This window comes from Vulpes vulpes, chromosome 6 (assembly GCF_048418805.1).
Source record: "Vulpes vulpes isolate BD-2025 chromosome 6, VulVul3, whole genome shotgun sequence".
Taxonomy (NCBI): domain Eukaryota; kingdom Metazoa; phylum Chordata; class Mammalia; order Carnivora; family Canidae; genus Vulpes; species Vulpes vulpes.
This window is the reverse complement of record NC_132785.1, coordinates 78,604,854-78,621,948: the sequence shown is the minus strand read 5'-3', so window position 1 is coordinate 78,621,948 and position 17,095 is coordinate 78,604,854. Positions and strand designations below refer to the sequence as shown.

Genomic DNA, 17,095 nt, shown 5'->3' with positions numbered 1-17,095 from the left:
TCAGATCTTTGACTGTGGCTCACTCTTCTTTTTGAGGCCTACTTCTCGAATTCCTTAATATTATATACATTCTTTCCCAATTGAACCAGAGAGGAAAGACCTTGAAATTAATGGCGATTCAAAAATTTCTTCTCATTAACATAAAACAGGATTTCCCATGTTCAAATACAACTAATGTGAGAGATTTAAAATCATACACACTGAAAGGAAAACATTTTTTCCTTTTTATATTTTCTGTATAATTGCATAAGAGCAAGATATCCAAATGAAAAATAATAAAAAAATATGTTGGGTTTATTTTTTTTTTTTTGGTTGCTTTATTATTTTTTTCTGGTATTAGGTTTTTGGATACCCTCCCAAACCTCAAAAAGAAATACATTTAATACCTATAGGTCTCCAACTCTTCAGCTGCATGACTGATCTTCTCGTCTGCTTTGGATAGTTTCTCTTCTTTCTCTAATCGGTAATTTTCCTCTACTGTTAATTTCCTTAAAACAAAAAGTTTGTTGTTGTTTTTTCAGTATCATAAGATAATCAATCACATCCTTTTAATTATATCACTAGTGGTTCCCATGAAACAATTTGCATAATACCACTAAAAACATCACATGCAAGAAAAAAAGTACATGCATAAATATTTATGGTAAGGAACTTAAAATTATAAACTGAAATTATAAACCACCTTGTCTTATATAGTACCACTATATTAGAAAAGTTTTAAGAGTTTTCTTTTAATTATTTAAATTCAATTTGCCAACATACAGTATAAACACCCAGTGCTCATCCCATCAAGTACTGTAAGAGTTTTCTGTAAGACATTATCATAAAAATAAGACCAAAGGTAAATATTAGTAAAAACTATCCTACTATGTTTTATTTATCAAGACTTCTTAAGTAAAGCAGCATTACATCTATTAGACAAGAAGGCACCAACTAACGAACTGTATTTCAATAATTTTTAAATTGGTTAAGTCATTAACATAGTAAACAGGCTTCCAGGACGGTTCACACACATATACAAAACAAAAAACAAAACAAACAAAAATAAAAACAACTTATAAAGAACCCAAAGTAGGGGATCCCTGTGTGGCTCAGTGGTTTAGTGCCTGCCTTCAGCCCAGGGTGTGATCCTGGAGAACCGGGATCAAGTCCCACATCAGGCTTCCTGCATGGAGCCTGCTTCTCCCTCTGCTTGTGTCTCTGCCTCTCTCTCTCTCTCTTTCTCTCTCTCTCTCTCTCTCTGTGATGAATAAATAAATAAAATCTTTAGGGGATCCCTGGGTGGCACAGCGGTTTAGCGCCTGCCTTTGGCCTAGGGCACGATCCTGGAGACCCGGGATCGAATCCCACGTCGGGCTCCCGGTGCATGGAGCCTGCTTCTCCCTCTGCCTGTGTCTCTGCCTCTCTCTCTCTCTCTCTCTCTCTCTCTCTCTCTCTCTGTGACTATCATAAATTTAAAAAAAATAATAATAATAATAAATAAAAACCTTAAAAAAAAGAATCTTTAAAAAAAAAAAAGAACCCAAAGTAAATAAAAGCAGTAGTAGTAGTCCTACTTACTACTTCTAGTTCTTTTAATAATAATAGCTAATTTAGTGAGCCATTAGTATGAATCAGAAATTGTTCTTAAGATTTTTACATGTATTATAACCCTATTTAATTATCACAACAGCTCTACAAAAAGAGAAAGGAAGCACAGAGAAACTAAGTAAGTGAAGCTAGGCATAGAGCTAGCAAGTAGTGACTCCATTATACCATGTTACCCATGTTGTTTCACATGATACCATCAGTAACAACACTGGTCCTTCAAGAAATACTTATTAAACACCACATGGAAACACATTTGGAGTCCTAAATGTGATTCAGTCTCTCCTTCTTCATGAACTTTGGGGAGGAACATGACAAACTATTGAAGAAATTCTACAGGGCAGGATTAAATGTTTTAAATTCCACAAACTACATTACCAATTGCTAAGAAAGGATTTGCCAGGTCAATCATTTCATAGGTGTTAGAAGAAAATAAGTCATCTCTTCAGAAAAAGCATGAAAATATAATGGGCTTGGATATGGAAGGAGGTGTATTTTTACAGAATCTAGATTAAAAATGACCAGAAATTCTTTGACATCTCTGTTGCTGAAATTAAAGTCTATGAACCTTTCCCTTGAATTTGGCCAGGCTCGTTAATGATGGAAATTGCACTATAAAAGTAGTCTGATGATTTAACTAAAAAACAATCACATCTCATGTCACACATTTAAAACAACATATTGAGGCATCTGGGTGGTTCACTCAGTTACGTATCAATTATGGCTCAGGTCATGATCTCAGGGTTGTGAGACTGAGCCCTATACTGTGCTCCACCCTGGGCATGGAACCTGCTTAAGATTCTCTCCCTCTCCCTTTATACCCCCATAAACACACTCACACTTGCTCACACTCTCTCTCTCTAAAAATAAGTAAAATAAAAATCTTAAAAAAAAATGATTCTTTTTCCCTTTCTGTCCCTCCCCCTCTCCAAAAATAATGAAAATAATTTTTTTAATAATAAAGCAATATATCAAGCTTCTATGTTATGCTATTTCACTTCTCTCCAATATTAAATCTGGAAAAGTGCTAGTAATATATAATACATTAATCCTGAAAAATATCAAAATTACTGAATCTAAATTTTATTTTCAGCCCAGGTCATGATTTCAGGGTCCTGGGATCCAGGCCCACACTGGGGCTCAGCAGAGAGCCTGCTTCTCCCTCTCCCTCTGCTGCCCATCCTTCTTGTGCTCTTTCTCTCTCTCTCTCTCTCTCTGTCAAAATAAATAAAATCTTACAAAGAAAAAAAATTTTAAACATTCCTCATCAAAATTCTATAATCAACCAATCTGTCAAGTTCAAAAAGATACACTCAAAAGTATTCCTTTTACCTAAAATAATTCTTCATGTCCAATTTTTACTCACAATATCTCTCATCCTAAGTTAAAATGAAGGGTCATCCATTCCTAAAATTACTAATGGAAAACCATAAGGTATCCATTCTGTAGCTCTTCCATTTAATCAAGTTTACTTCTCTTTCATATCCTGAGCAGTGGCCCAAAGACTGATTATGAATAGCAAGTTTTAAATTTTTGAATAGACTCCAAAGAATGATTGCAGTATACAGCTTGCAATGACAGAGCTTAACAAATCCACCAGCAACCCGAAGGCAATGTAATGTTGGTATTTTCTATCAGTTTCCAAATACATAAAACAGCATCTCATTCCCAACAGTTATGTTCTAAAAGTCACCACAAATCCTAATTAGCAAACACTGAACCATTGCTCTCAAGGAAATAGAGTTAGGTTTCTGCATGCTGTGGTCACAGTATTTTCATCCACCAATCAATACATAACCCTGTTTTATGTGTTTTGGTTTAAAGACACCTTATTTAACATATATTGTTGGTTTATTAATAATGAACTCACAGCCAAAAGCATCATAACTCATGTCTGAACAAAGCTTATCTGACACGTACACTTTCTCTATAAGACACTCCACAGCCTTCTTGCACTTAAGAACACTACACACTATTTCAGCACAATAGCTGGGGACCATCTTAAACAGCTAAATCACCAAAAAAAGCCCAAAATCGTGGCACCACATATACTGCAAAAAGGATGCTTGTTTACAAAATGAGAAATGAAATAAGAAGGCAGACCAGGGGACGCCTGGGTGGCTCAGCGGTTGAGTGTCTGCCTTTGGGCCAGGGTGTGATCCCAGGGTCCTGGGATCGGGTCCCACATTGGGCTCCCTGCATGGAGCCTGCTTCTCCCTCTGCCTGGGTCTCTGCCTCTCTCTCTCTCTCTCTCTCTCTCTCTCTCTCTCATGAGTAAATAAATAAAATATTAAAAAAAAAAAAAGGCAGAACAGGAACACACACATTGGGCAATTCACATTTTTTCCCATTCTGTGCCTAAGATAACCACTACAGCTCTGTAAGTACTGGTTTGGGGTTAAAAGTTAAGTTTCCACAAGTAGGTGAATTTGTAAATACAGAATCTATGAATGATGAATATCAATTGTAATAACTTTCATTAAAGGGGCTTGAAATTACATTAATTAAGTTATATTTTATTTCCTTTTATGATGAAAAGTATGTCCTATACTGGTATTTTAATATCTAGAGTCTCCAGATAGGTATCTTAACAGCCTTCTGTGTATCTGTGCATTTAGGCATCAATATACACACGCACAGAATCTTTCACTCTATTATATAAAGGTACTAAACATATTTATTTATAGATTCTACAAATATTTACTGAATAAGTACCATGTGCCAGACATAGCATTAGGCACCAGAAATATAGAAGAAAAGAGAACAAAGTAATTCAGGGAGTTTACATTAAATGTTGAGAAGATTAAAAAAAAAAAAAAAGACAATCATTCATCAGAAGACTATAAGGGCTATAAGAAAAATAAAGCAAGATAAGGGAAGAGGGAATTGCAGGTAATATATTAGTTAGGGTAACCAGGGAAGGATTCTTTGAAGCAACATCTGAACATAGACTCAAATGAAATGAAGGATTTAACCTTATACAGGGAACTACAAATCCAAGGCAGAAAGAGCAAATGTAGAAGGCCCTGAGGTACAGATGTGCTTAGTATGCTAAAAATCTCATCAAGAATGCCAGTGCACTGGAGGATAATAAAGGAAAAAGAAAAATAAGCTAAAATTAAAAGCATAATCAGGGAAAAAAAAAAAGAGGCAGCTGAAGGTCAGATCTTACAGAGTCTTTAGGTCATATAAGAGCTTTGGATTAAATTCTAAGTACTATATGAAGGCACTTGAGTTTGCAGACAAGACAAAGACAAGACCCAAAATTTAGGTTTTAGAAGGATCACACCACTGGAACCAACTGTGCAGGAAGTTGAATGGAAAGAGACTACACATGAATGAGACTACTGCAATAAACCAGACACAAACTGATGATGGTTTGTTTGTTTAGATGCGAGTCACTGTAGGGGAAGTAGTGAAAAATGGTCAGATTCAGAAAAAAAAAAGTGTTTCAAGATTAAATAACTTCCTTAAAAATGAACTGAAGAAATATTACCCAATCCTAAATTGAGCACTTTGCATATAGCATATGCTGAATATGCACTATTTTTAAGCTATTTTACTTGCCATACAGTGAAGTTAACAATATAATTTTTATTACCTGTGAAGTGTCATTTCATTTTCTTGATACAATTCAGTCATTACTTTAAGTTTCTGCTGAAGCTTTTGAGTCTCGCTTTCAAATTGTGTATTTTCTGACTGCAAAGATGCTTGTTCAGTCTGGAGATTTTTAATACATTCTATAGAAAATTTTTAAAAATCACAATTAAAGGAGTAAACATTTTGAGATGAACATTAAATATAAAATTACTAAAAATAATAAATTATTAATAAATTAAATTCTTTCTGACAACAGAAAATTTATGATGTTTTTCACCTAAATGCTTTTTAGTATTTTAAAGAACTAGAAAAATTGTTATAATTTTTTTTATTACCTCAAGATTTCCCAAACCTTCAATATTCTAATTCCAGCATCTAATTCTCAGTTAGGAAGTCAAAAAATAATAAAATTCTCAAGGTTATGGAGATGAGAGTTCTGAAGAGAAATATTCTAGCTTAACATTTCCTGTGAAACTGCTTCCACATGATGAACAATGTCTATTTTTATCTAGTAAAAAATTAACGGTTAATACTTAACCGTTAAAAAAAGCCAACCCTTTTTTTTTTTAATTTTATTTATTTATTCATGAGAGACACAGAGGGTCAGAGACTTGGGCAGCGGGAGAAAATTAGGCAGAACTCAATCCCAGAAGCCCAGGATCATGCCCTGATCTAAAGGCAGACACTCAACCACTGAGCCACCCAGGTGTCCCTAGCCAGCCCTCCTTTTAAGCAAAATTTAGATAATGTTATAAATCAGGCCAGAAATTTGGATCTTCTGATAAGAAACGCTACATAATCTTCCTAGCTTAATCCAGACCAAGACTGTAGAGAAAAACACCAGTTTTAGCTGATTTCAAATGCTAACACACCAAAAATAATTATCTATAAAACAAAAATTAACGATTCTAAGTAATTATGAGTACTAGATAATTAGTGCATCAATTGTTTTTAAAAACCTCATTTCCCTCCAACATCATAACTCCACCTCTGAACTCCTCTAAGATTGAAGTGCCATCTCTCAAAACATGGGTATGAATCATCACCACAGATCTTTTTTTTTCTTATTTATTTATTAATGAGAGATACAGAGAGAGGGAGAGAGGGAGGCAGAGACACAGGCAGAGGGAGAAGCAGGCTCCATGCAGGAAGCCCGACGCGGGACTCGATCCGGCGTCTCCAGAATCAGGCCCTGGGCTGAAGGTGGTGCTAAACCGCTGAGCCAATGGGGCTGCCCCACCACAGATCTTTTAAGTAATCTCCACACCCAATGTGGGGTTTGCACTCAAGACCCTGAGATTAAGAGCCACATGATCTACCTGACTAAGCCAGGCAGATGCCCCCATTACAAATCTATTACAAAGCAAAACTTACTTTGTGTAAAGAAGGCAGTTTCAAATTCACAAAGTCATACTAACAAGCATTAAAATTTTATTAATTATATGTAATTGCATACTAATTATTCTAAAGGTATATAATTAATTAATCATATATATCAAGAGGAAAGTTTAAAGGAAATATGCTGGGCAGCCCCGGCGGCGCAGCGGTTTAGCGCCACCTGCAGCCCAGGGCATGATCCTGGAGACCCTGGATGGAGTCCCACGTCAGGCTCTCTGCATGGAGCCTGCTTCTCCCTCTGCCTGTGTCTCTGCTACTCTCTCTATCTCTCTGCATCCCTATGAATAAATAAATAAAATCTTTAAAAAAATAAATAAAAAATAAAGGAAATATGCTAACATTAAATAATTTCAATGTGCATACCTGTCTTTCCACAGAAATTTTTAAATCTAAATCAGAAGTAATCTGTTGACCAAGGCATTAAGCCATTGCCAAGAACAGTCATTTAGGACATTAACATTGGATATCATCTCTGGCAAAACTGAATTATAGGGATGATCTTTTAAAAGTTAACAGTTTTAATTTGCTACCTTTTAACATCTAAAACTGTATCACACATATAACACTGAAATTAAAAGGTAAGTATGGTTTTACATGTTGTTTTAAAACTGCACTATTTTTATTTCATATGAACATGGAGGAAACTGATAATCCCGCTTTACAAGCAACAACAAAAACCTCAGTGCTAATTTTTCACAAATCAGAAACAAAAATAACAGTTAAAAAATCAAATTGGATCTTTACGTAGGTGATTCAATTAACAGGACCATTCTATATAAAGAGATGTAGATAACCTACCTGTAAGCTCCTCCTTTGTCTTATCTACTTCAGATAAATGAATGTAAATTTGGTTTCTTTCTCCTTCTAGGGTTTTTAAAGAAGCATTTAACTTCAGAGAATGGAAAAAGGAAAAAAAGCAACATTAATCAGTTATACCAAAAAAAGGAAAAATAAAAAATTCTCAATATACCATCCCAACCTTTTTAAGTTCTTTTATCACTTTGATGAAATTATCATCTAGAATGCATTAACAATGCAGCTTCCATCTTGAAAAGTTAACATTCCTCAGTTGTTGTAAATGTCAGAACAGAGACAGAGAAGATCAATGATTGATCCTTAAAAAGTAGCTATTTTCATTCTATTTACTTTAAACACAGAAGTTTTAATTAAAGCAACCTTCAAACTACATTACCAAGACTTCATATAGTTCTGTAAGGATCAAGATACCACTACTACAATGGAAAAGATATAAACAGGAAGAAAATAAACCTAGCATTCACTTCTCAAATTAGGATAAGGGGTAATGATCAGGTAATGAGACCAGAGGAAGAACGCTCAAAGACAAAAATATGAGAGAAAATAAACTAGTTTTAAAATATTCCTTATCCAAAAACAAAAGTGCATTATCTTAAATTTTTTATTATAAATTTTAAAACTTAACAACATGAATTTCCAAAGTTATTATAAAAAATCAACTAATAAATTCTGATCACTTCTGAAAATTCAGATCACTTCTATGGTGGTAACTATAAAATGGACTTTTAAAATAATTCCTAAGGACATACAGGTTTAATCCAAGTCCTGTTTCTTTCTCTATATTCTTTATATTTATATAGTAATGCAAACCTTAGCAGCATGAACCAGTTTCTTCAAAGCTCCTTTTGGTTGATTATCTATAGTTTAAAAAAAAACAAACACAATAAATTGAGAAAACAGTGCCACATCACAACAGACATCCAAATGATTTTAGTAGTTCACACAACTAGAGCCTTATCCCTTTTCCTGCTACAATAAGGAATTTGATATGAGGCAGGATGGCTTGGACATGCTCCCAAAAAGCTAAACAATAAAGCATTGGAAGAACCATAATTAGGTTCTTCACGACTCACTCCAAGAACAAATTTATAACAAGAATTTGGTATTCACCTAAATATAGTCCAGTGTCAACTATTGGATTTTTCAGCATACAAAATATAAGTGGAATTATACTACAAATTAAAATAACATGAAAAATTTTTTTTTATTTTTTTAAATTTTTTTTTAGAAACCAAGCATGTATTTTCTCATTACAAAAGGAATTGCTTCTTGCAAGATAAAGCAAAAGTGAAAAAGTACAAACAGAACAAATGTGTTCACTTTAGGAATACAGTTTTCTTCCAATGCATTAATACTATCACCAAAGAAATTTTTTTAAAAAAATCATACCTTCTGCTCCTTAATAAATTTGTTAATTAGGCAGGGAGTAGAGGGAGAAAAAAGAGGACAAAAAGTCAGAAGAGTTACCACCGTGGGAAACTAGTAAAAGATACACAAAACATGTCTGTACTCTTTTTGGAATTTCCAATGAATCTGTAATTATGTCAACAAAAAATTATTTTTTCAAGTCACAGGAACTGGTTTGAAAACACAGTGAGAAGCTATAGTGAACCTAACTCTTGCTTGAATTTCCAGACTGCAACCAGCAGTGGTAATAAGTAATAACAATTTGGAATGGCCAAGACTAAAGTACTGAGTCATCCAACTAAAACAAACAAAAAACAGTATCCTAAGGTATTCATCTATATAACACTCATTGTGTAAACTACCCACTCATCCATCTGATTAGTTGACATGACAGGGAAAAACATGCATTGAAATGATTATGATGCAATATGAAAACTGCTGTAACAAAGATGTCCAATATATAAAAAGAACATGGAACAAAGAAGCTGTAAGTCTGTCTGAGGAGTAGGGAGAAAAATTTACTGAAAAGGCAGTATTACAATTGAAGCTTAACAATAAGGGATGGCAAGAGAGAGAGACAGATTATTAGAGACAGATAAAATGTGCCAAAGCAAAATTGTATAAACATGGTGCACACAAAAAACAAATAATCCGATCAAGAAATAGGCAGAAGACACGAACAGACATTTCTCCAAAGAAGACCTACAAATGTCCGACACACGAAAAAAAGCTCGACATTACTGGGCGTCAGGGAAACACAAATCAAAACCACAAGAAGATACCACTTCACACCAGTCAAAATGCCTAAAATTCACAAGTCAGAAAACGACAGATGTTGGAGAGGATGCAGAGAACGGGGAACCCTCTTATGCTGCTGGTGGGAATGCAAGCTAATGGAGCCACTCTGGAAAACAGAGGTTCCACAAAAAGTTGAAAATCGAGCTACTCTATGACCTAGGAATTGCACTACTAGGCAGTTATCCCAAAGATACAAATGTACTGATCCAAAGGGGCATCTGCACCCCAATGTTTACAGCAACAATGTCCATAAGAGCCAAACTATGGAAAGAGCCCAGATCTCCATCAACAGAAGAATGGATAAAGAAGACATATGTGTGTGTGTGTACACACACACACACACACACACACACACACAATGGAATACTAGTTAGCCATCAAAAAGAATGAAATCTTGCTATTTGCAATGACATGGATAGAACAGAGGGTATTATACTAAGCAAAATAAGTCAATTAGAGGAAGACAACTATCATATGATCTCACTCATATGTGGAATTTAAGAAATAAAACAGAGGATCATAGGGGAAGAGAAGGAAAAATAAAACAGGATGAAATGAGAGAGAGACAAATCTTAAGAGACTCTTAATCATAGGAAACAAACTGAGGGTTGCTGGAGGGCCAGGGGGTAGGGTAATTGGGTGATGGACATTAATGAAGGCATGTGATATAAGGAGCACTAGGATTATAGAAGACTGATAAATCACTAATACCTCTGAAATAATAATACATTATATGTTAATCAATTGCATTTAAATTTTAAAAAGAAAACTTGAAAAAAAAAGAACATGGTGCATATAGGAACTAAAAAAAAAATACAAAAGCTATTCATCATTTTTAGCAAAAGAGGATGAATCATGACTTAATACCCTACTGCATACCATTTTCTGATTCACTCATATCCAATTCCAAGTTATCATCATTTGTTAGGTCTTCTCCCAGCACAGCAGCCCAATCTTTCATCTTTATCAAGCGTTCAGTCAGAGACTTGACATTTAATAGAAAAGGGAAAAAAGAGAGAGAGGTAATGCCTTTTGCTGATTTACAACTTCTGAATGTGTAGTTACAGTTTAAAAATCAATCAACATAGATAACAACTTTGACTGAGCTTGAGATTACCATCTCATTCTTGTTCTGTTTAGGAAGAATCCCAAGTTCTTTAGTAGAGTAAGTTTAGGGGAAAAAAATAAAACAATATCCCAAATTACAAATACAACTCCTAAAGCTGGAATCTTCAAAACATATTTAGTAACAATGTAAAGAACATAAATATATAGGTTTCAAGATGGCAACCTCCACTTACCTACATAATTACAGAATGTTAGTTTTACATCTTATTACTTGATATTTACACCAGAGTATCAAATTGCAGCTTGAAAGGATAAGATTTAAAAGAGCAGGCAAGTAAAGGGGGAAGAAAGGGGCAAACCAGGAGGAAGAAAAAGTGAACAAATTCTAACAATACCAATTATTATATTCCTATCAGAGTCAAGTTTCAATTAAGACTTATTTTCTGAAAAGTATTCATCTCCGTGAAAGTACATACAACAGCTAATCTGGGTATTACAGATATCCAGCTGATACATATAACTTCATCTGACCAATTCCTAAAATTCTTGCTAATTTATCAATAGATAAAGATGGCAGTCTAAAGACAAAGATAAAATCTGCTATTCTTTTTCTTTCTTCATTAAATACCTAGGCTAAAATACAGAGCAAAAGAGAAAAAAGACACATAGAATATTGATATATATACAAAATATATACTAATACATAGCATTAATATTAGTAATATTAATAAATATTAATATCAGCATTATTAGTGTTAATGTTAATTATTCATATTTATACTTATATATTATATATACTTGTATATTTATATGATTAATATTAATTATATAGCATTGATACTGATATTAATAAATGGTAGTAGTCTTAATATCAGTATTAATGATATTAATTTAATATGATATAATTAATATAACACAATATAAGTTATATGATATATAATTAATATATATTATTATACAATATATGTGACAAATCTTTAAATCTTTAAGGAGCATTTAGGAGCAAGAATGACAATCCTGGTACAAATTAAAATGAATGCCAAAAAAGTACACATGCTCAAATTTGACCAAATAAATTATAAAAATAAAAGCTGCTAAAGACAAAAATTGTCAAATATCAGAATTAGTACAAAATTCTAGCAGACTCAGTCACTAAAATCAGCAGAGCCACTTACCTTGATCTGATTTTCTTTATCATACAGAACTTGTTCTGCATATACTTTGGAGTCTTCAAATGTTATTTTCTGTTTATTAAGTTGATTCACTTGTTCTTTCCATTCTTCAGCTTCTTGTAAAAGCTAAAAATCAAACCCCACCAAAAAAAGCAAATCATTCTTTTTCATACTTACATGTAGTTGAATTTATTTATCTATTTAGATGTATCATTAATAGATATTATACAACACAATGTATTGCTGGGAAGGAAGTAGGGAGGGATGTAAGGAGGGAAGAAGGGAAGGTCTTACTTACCATCCCTTAAGTCCTATATAACATGCCACACCTTACTTGTACTAAAAAAAATTTTTTTAATCATGTGCTGTTTTATAGTTAAGATAACTGAACTTCCTTGGAATATTCTACATAAGCAATCTTTTACTATATATACTTTTATAGGAAAGATTTTTTGGACATGAACAAAAGGTAACGGTTGTTATAAAAACACAGGCTTGACTACATAACTTAAAAGCTTCACAAATCAAAAAATAACACAAAATCTAAAAACAAATAACTAGAAAGGAACTCTTACACACAACAAAAGATTAATAACTTTAACATGCAAAAAGCTCTTACAAGTCAATAAGAAAAACAGGGGGAAAAAAAGAATGAGCAAGCAAGTCACAAAGAAATGGCCCATAGAAATATGAAAGAAAAGTCCAAATTTATTAAATCTTGAAAATTCAGTTCTGTCAAATAGTAATTACTGGATTTCTCTGTAAAACTAAGGCTTCATTAGCATATTTCCTAGCACAAGAAAACTAAATTTTTTTCTATGAATGTATAGGAGAACTAAGAGGACACCAACAGATTAAAACCAAATGAAGACTGAAGAAAAAAATTTGAATTTGGGGATTAGGGGATTAGTGAGTTACTAAATTGCACTCCCAGGGATGCCTGGGTGGCTCAGTGGTTGAGCATCTGCCTTGGCTCAGGGCATGAACCCAGGGTCCTGGGATCCAGTCCCACACTGGGCTTCCCACAGGGAGCCTGCTTCTCCCTCTGCCTATGTCTCTGCCTCTCTATGTCTCTCATGAATAAATAAAATCTTTAAAATAAAAAAAAAAAAGAAATTGGATACCCAGCATGCAGTCATAAGAAGTATTAGAACATGGCATTACTGAATATAGAATATTTTATTTCAAGAACCTTAGTGATTCAAAAGGAGTTAGATGAAAACAAGTATAAAGAGTAAGAAAATCTAGGGATAGCCGGGTGGCACAGTTGGTTAAGCGTCTGCCTTCGGCTCAGGTCATGATCTCAGGGCCATGGGATGGAGCCACAATGGGGGGATGGGGGGTGGAGTCCCTGCTCAGCGGGGAGCCTGCTTCTCCCTCTCCCTCTGCCTCTGTCATTTCCCCCAACTTATGCTCTTTGGCTCTCTCTCTCTCTCTCTGTCAAATAAATAAATAAAATCTTTTAAAATTTTTTAAAAATTAAAAAAAAATTTTAAAAACTAAAAAACTGTAAATAATGTAATCAATGAAAAATTTTCCCATGGAAAAATTTTAACTGTATTAGCATTGTGGGCCAGGAAATATATTTAGATGTGTGAGGAGAGTGTCTATATATATGAAGAAGGAAGAGGGTAAAAGCTAAATCCTCATTTGATCTACCACCAGAAATAGTTCTAGCTTTAGGCCCCAAACCCAGAGCTCTGTTCTCATTCATTTGGGGAATATAAATAATAGTGAAAGGGAATATAAGGGAAGGGAGAAGAAATGTGTGGGAAATATCAGAAAGGGAGACAGAACATAAAGACCCCTAACTCTGGGAAACGAACTAGGGGTGGTGGAAGGGGAGGAGGGCAGGGGGTGGGGGTGAATGGGTGACAGGCACTGAGGGGGGCACTTGACAGGATGAGCACTGGGTGTTATTCTGTATGTTGGTAAATTGAACACCAATAAAAAATAAATTTATAAATAAATAAATAAATAAATAAATAAATAAATAAATAAATAAAATTTGACCAATAAAAAATAAATTTATAAATAAATAAATAAATAAAATTTGCCCTGGGTTACTTTCACTACTGGAGGAAAAAGATGCCAGGAGTATACACTTTTATACTCTATACAAAAGAGACACAGCACATTGCCCTACTCTCCTGCTTTCCAGAAAGAATCTAATCTTGCTCCTAGCATGGGTCAGTCATGAGTGTGTCTAGAACATTTATAATTATATATTTACAGTTTAAAAGTCCCTATAGGGGTGCCTGGGAGGCTCAGACCATTAAGCTTCTGCCTTCGGCTCAGGTTGTGGTCCCAGGGTCCTAGCTGGAGCCCCAAGTCAGGCTCCCTGCTCAGCAGGGAGTCTGCTTCTGCCTCTCCCTCTGCCTCTCCACCCTCCCTACTCATGCTCACTTTCTCTCAAATAAATTTTTAAAATCTTTTTTTAATTAATTAAATTTGATTTAATTTAATAAAAGTCCTCTCTCTAGAGTACAAACCTGTTTCCGGCTTTCCTGAAGTTGGGAATTTTCATTCAAAGCATCTTTTATAGCTATCTTAAGTCGTTCTTCATTCATTTGAAATATTTTGAAGGTCATTTTGGCCTAAGTAAAACAACATATCAAGCTTATAAGAATTAATACAACAGCTTTTTACAAATAGTCCCTAAAACATGGAATTAAAGACAAAAATATGCCAATATGAATAGAAAAGGCAGTGTGGGGTAGCAGAAAAAAGACTAGTCTAGCATCAGGGTCCAGTCATAAATCTGCCACAACTTGTCATGTGGCCTTGGACCAAGGATTTAACCACTTCTAATCTTTTATGTACTGTGTAGCAAAATTTGTGAACTTTTTATTATCAGGCCTCTCTAGAATTTAAATTAGATGAGAGCTTTCCAGTCTATTTTGTCTACTAATGTTAAGTGCCAAGCACCTTCTACAGCGACCATTATACACCAAGAGTTCAATAAATATCTGTCCAATAAAAAAAATGAACTTTCCTGAAGTACCTTCTACAAAAGAACTATATTTAAAACCCCAATACCTCAAATTGTAATATTATACCTTCTTCTTTAATCATAAAACAGTAAAATTAAAATGATTTTCCAACGCAACAGACCTAAACTAATTCAACTTACTTCAGCTACTTGTGATTTAAGAGATTTTGATTCATCTTCTAGGGACTGTATCCTTTTTGAAATATCCACCATCTGAAAAGACAGCATCAATCAATAAACAAGTATTTCTTTACTAAATTTTCCCAGTTCCTAAGATGCCACATACCTTAGATACAGTGTTAACCTAATGTATCTACTCAAAAAAATCAGGACTCAAATTAAGAAAACCTCTCAGCCATATGCTTAAAGGGATTTTATATGAAAGTTGGACAACAATAGTATTTCATCTCATCTTTAATATAACACTTAAATTATATAGGCTCAAGATAAGTTCACTGATATCATATCTTACTAAATAATTCCATACATCAATATCTTCCTTACAGATTTTAAAATAAATGACAAAGTTAAAATGTTTTCAAAATAAATTTTAAGTAATAAAAAAAACCACTATGTATGTGGTTATTCAACTCTACTTACGTGAGCTACTTAATAGTGCATGCAGAAAATCTCTACAAGATAAGCAAGAAACTTAACACGGTAACCTCTAACAAATAAAAAAGCTAGTGGATCTCAAAAATTTTACTCTGTACTTAACAGCCTTCTGTATTTTTTAGAGTGCATATAATACTTTAACTGATCCCTTTTTTTTTTTTTTAAGTAGGCTCCATGCCCAGCACGGAGCCCAACAGAGGGCTTAAACTCAACCCTGAGATCAAGATCTGAGCTGAGATCAAGAGTCAAACATGTAACCAACAGAGCCACCCAGGTGCCCTGACCTCCACATATTAATTTTTTAAAATCTAGTAACTTTCCTTTTCCTATAGTCTCCTCAAACACAAAAACCTTACCAATTCATCTTGTTCAGAGTGCTTAGATTTCTCTTCTTTTAACTGGTTTTCCAAAAAAAGTATTTCATCCTCAAGATCAGATTTAGACTTGTTCAGCTTTTCATAGACTGCCTAAAAAAGAGGAAGCCAACTTTATAAGATAGACATAGGACTTTTTAGGTTATGATAAATCAAATATAATCAAACACATATATTGTAAATCAATAAAATTTTGTTTACATATTTGTTCACTGTTATAACATTAAATAAAAGTAATGCTAGCAGGGGTCAGCAAACTTTTCTATAAAAAAACCTTAAATTGTAAGATTTAAATAAAGTAAGTATTTTAGGCTTACAGGCCATGTAGTCCCTGTCCCAACTATGCCTATGCAGTAAGAATGCAAACACATGTAAATGAATGAGCATGGCTGTGTCCCAGTAAAATTTTATTTACAAAAACAGGTGGAAAACCAAACAATCTGATTAAAACTGGGCAGAGGACCTGAACAGACATTTTTCCAAAGAAGACATATAGATAGCCAACAGACACATGAAAAGATCTTTAACATCACTCATCAATCATCAGGGAAATGCAAATCAAAATCACAATGAGGTATTGTCTCACATCTGTCAAAATGGCTAAAATCAAAAGGACAAGAAATAACAAATGTTGGCAAGGATGTGGAGAAAAAGGAACCCTTGGGCATTGTTGCTGGGAATGTAAATTAGTACAGCCACTGTGGAAAACAGTAGAAATACTATATGATCCAATAATTCCACTACTTAGTATTTATTCAAAAACAAAAACAAAAACACTAATTCAAAAAGATAAATACACCCCTATGTTTATTGCAGCATTATTTACAATAGCTAAATGAATAAAGATGTGGTATATACACACACAATGGAATATTACATAGCCATAAGAAATGATGAGATCTTGCCATTTGTGACAACATGGATGGACCTAGAGGGACCTAAGTGAAATAAGTCAGACTGACAAATGCCAAATGGTTTTACTCATATGTGGAATCTAAAAGACAAAATAGACAAAAAGCAGAATCAGACCTATAAATTCAGAGAATAAACTGATAGTTACCAGATGAAAGATGGTGAGGGGATGGGCAAAATGGGTGCAGGAGAGTGGGATATCAGGCTTCCAATTATGGAATGAATGAATCATGGGAATAAGCATAAGAAATATAGTCAATGAGACTGTAATAACATTGTATAGTGACAGATGGTAGCTACTTGTGGTGAGCACAGCAAAAAGTATAGAGATGTTGAATCACTATGTTGTATACCTG

General features: G+C 34.0%; 1 protein-coding gene across 6 annotated transcripts in view; it reads right to left on the bottom strand.

Annotated features, from left to right (window-relative positions):
* The window catches only part of MIA2 (MIA SH3 domain ER export factor 2), an 89,515-nt gene that overhangs the window by 28,810 nt on the left and 43,610 nt on the right, over positions 1-17,095 (bottom strand). For all 6 annotated transcript variants that reach the window (XM_026019006.2, XM_072761470.1, XM_072761471.1 and 3 more), the window contains 9 exons: positions 15,810-15,920; positions 14,980-15,051; positions 14,339-14,443; positions 11,850-11,972; positions 10,486-10,591; positions 8,212-8,258; positions 7,384-7,474; positions 5,189-5,327; positions 387-488 (listed from right to left, as the gene is read on the bottom strand). In XM_026019006.2, coding sequence (XP_025874791.2) covers positions 387-488; positions 5,189-5,327; positions 7,384-7,474; positions 8,212-8,258; positions 10,486-10,591; positions 11,850-11,972; positions 14,339-14,443; positions 14,980-15,051; positions 15,810-15,920 — 896 coding nt within the window. The remainder of the gene's footprint in view (positions 1-386; positions 489-5,188; positions 5,328-7,383; positions 7,475-8,211; positions 8,259-10,485; positions 10,592-11,849; positions 11,973-14,338; positions 14,444-14,979; positions 15,052-15,809; positions 15,921-17,095) is intronic.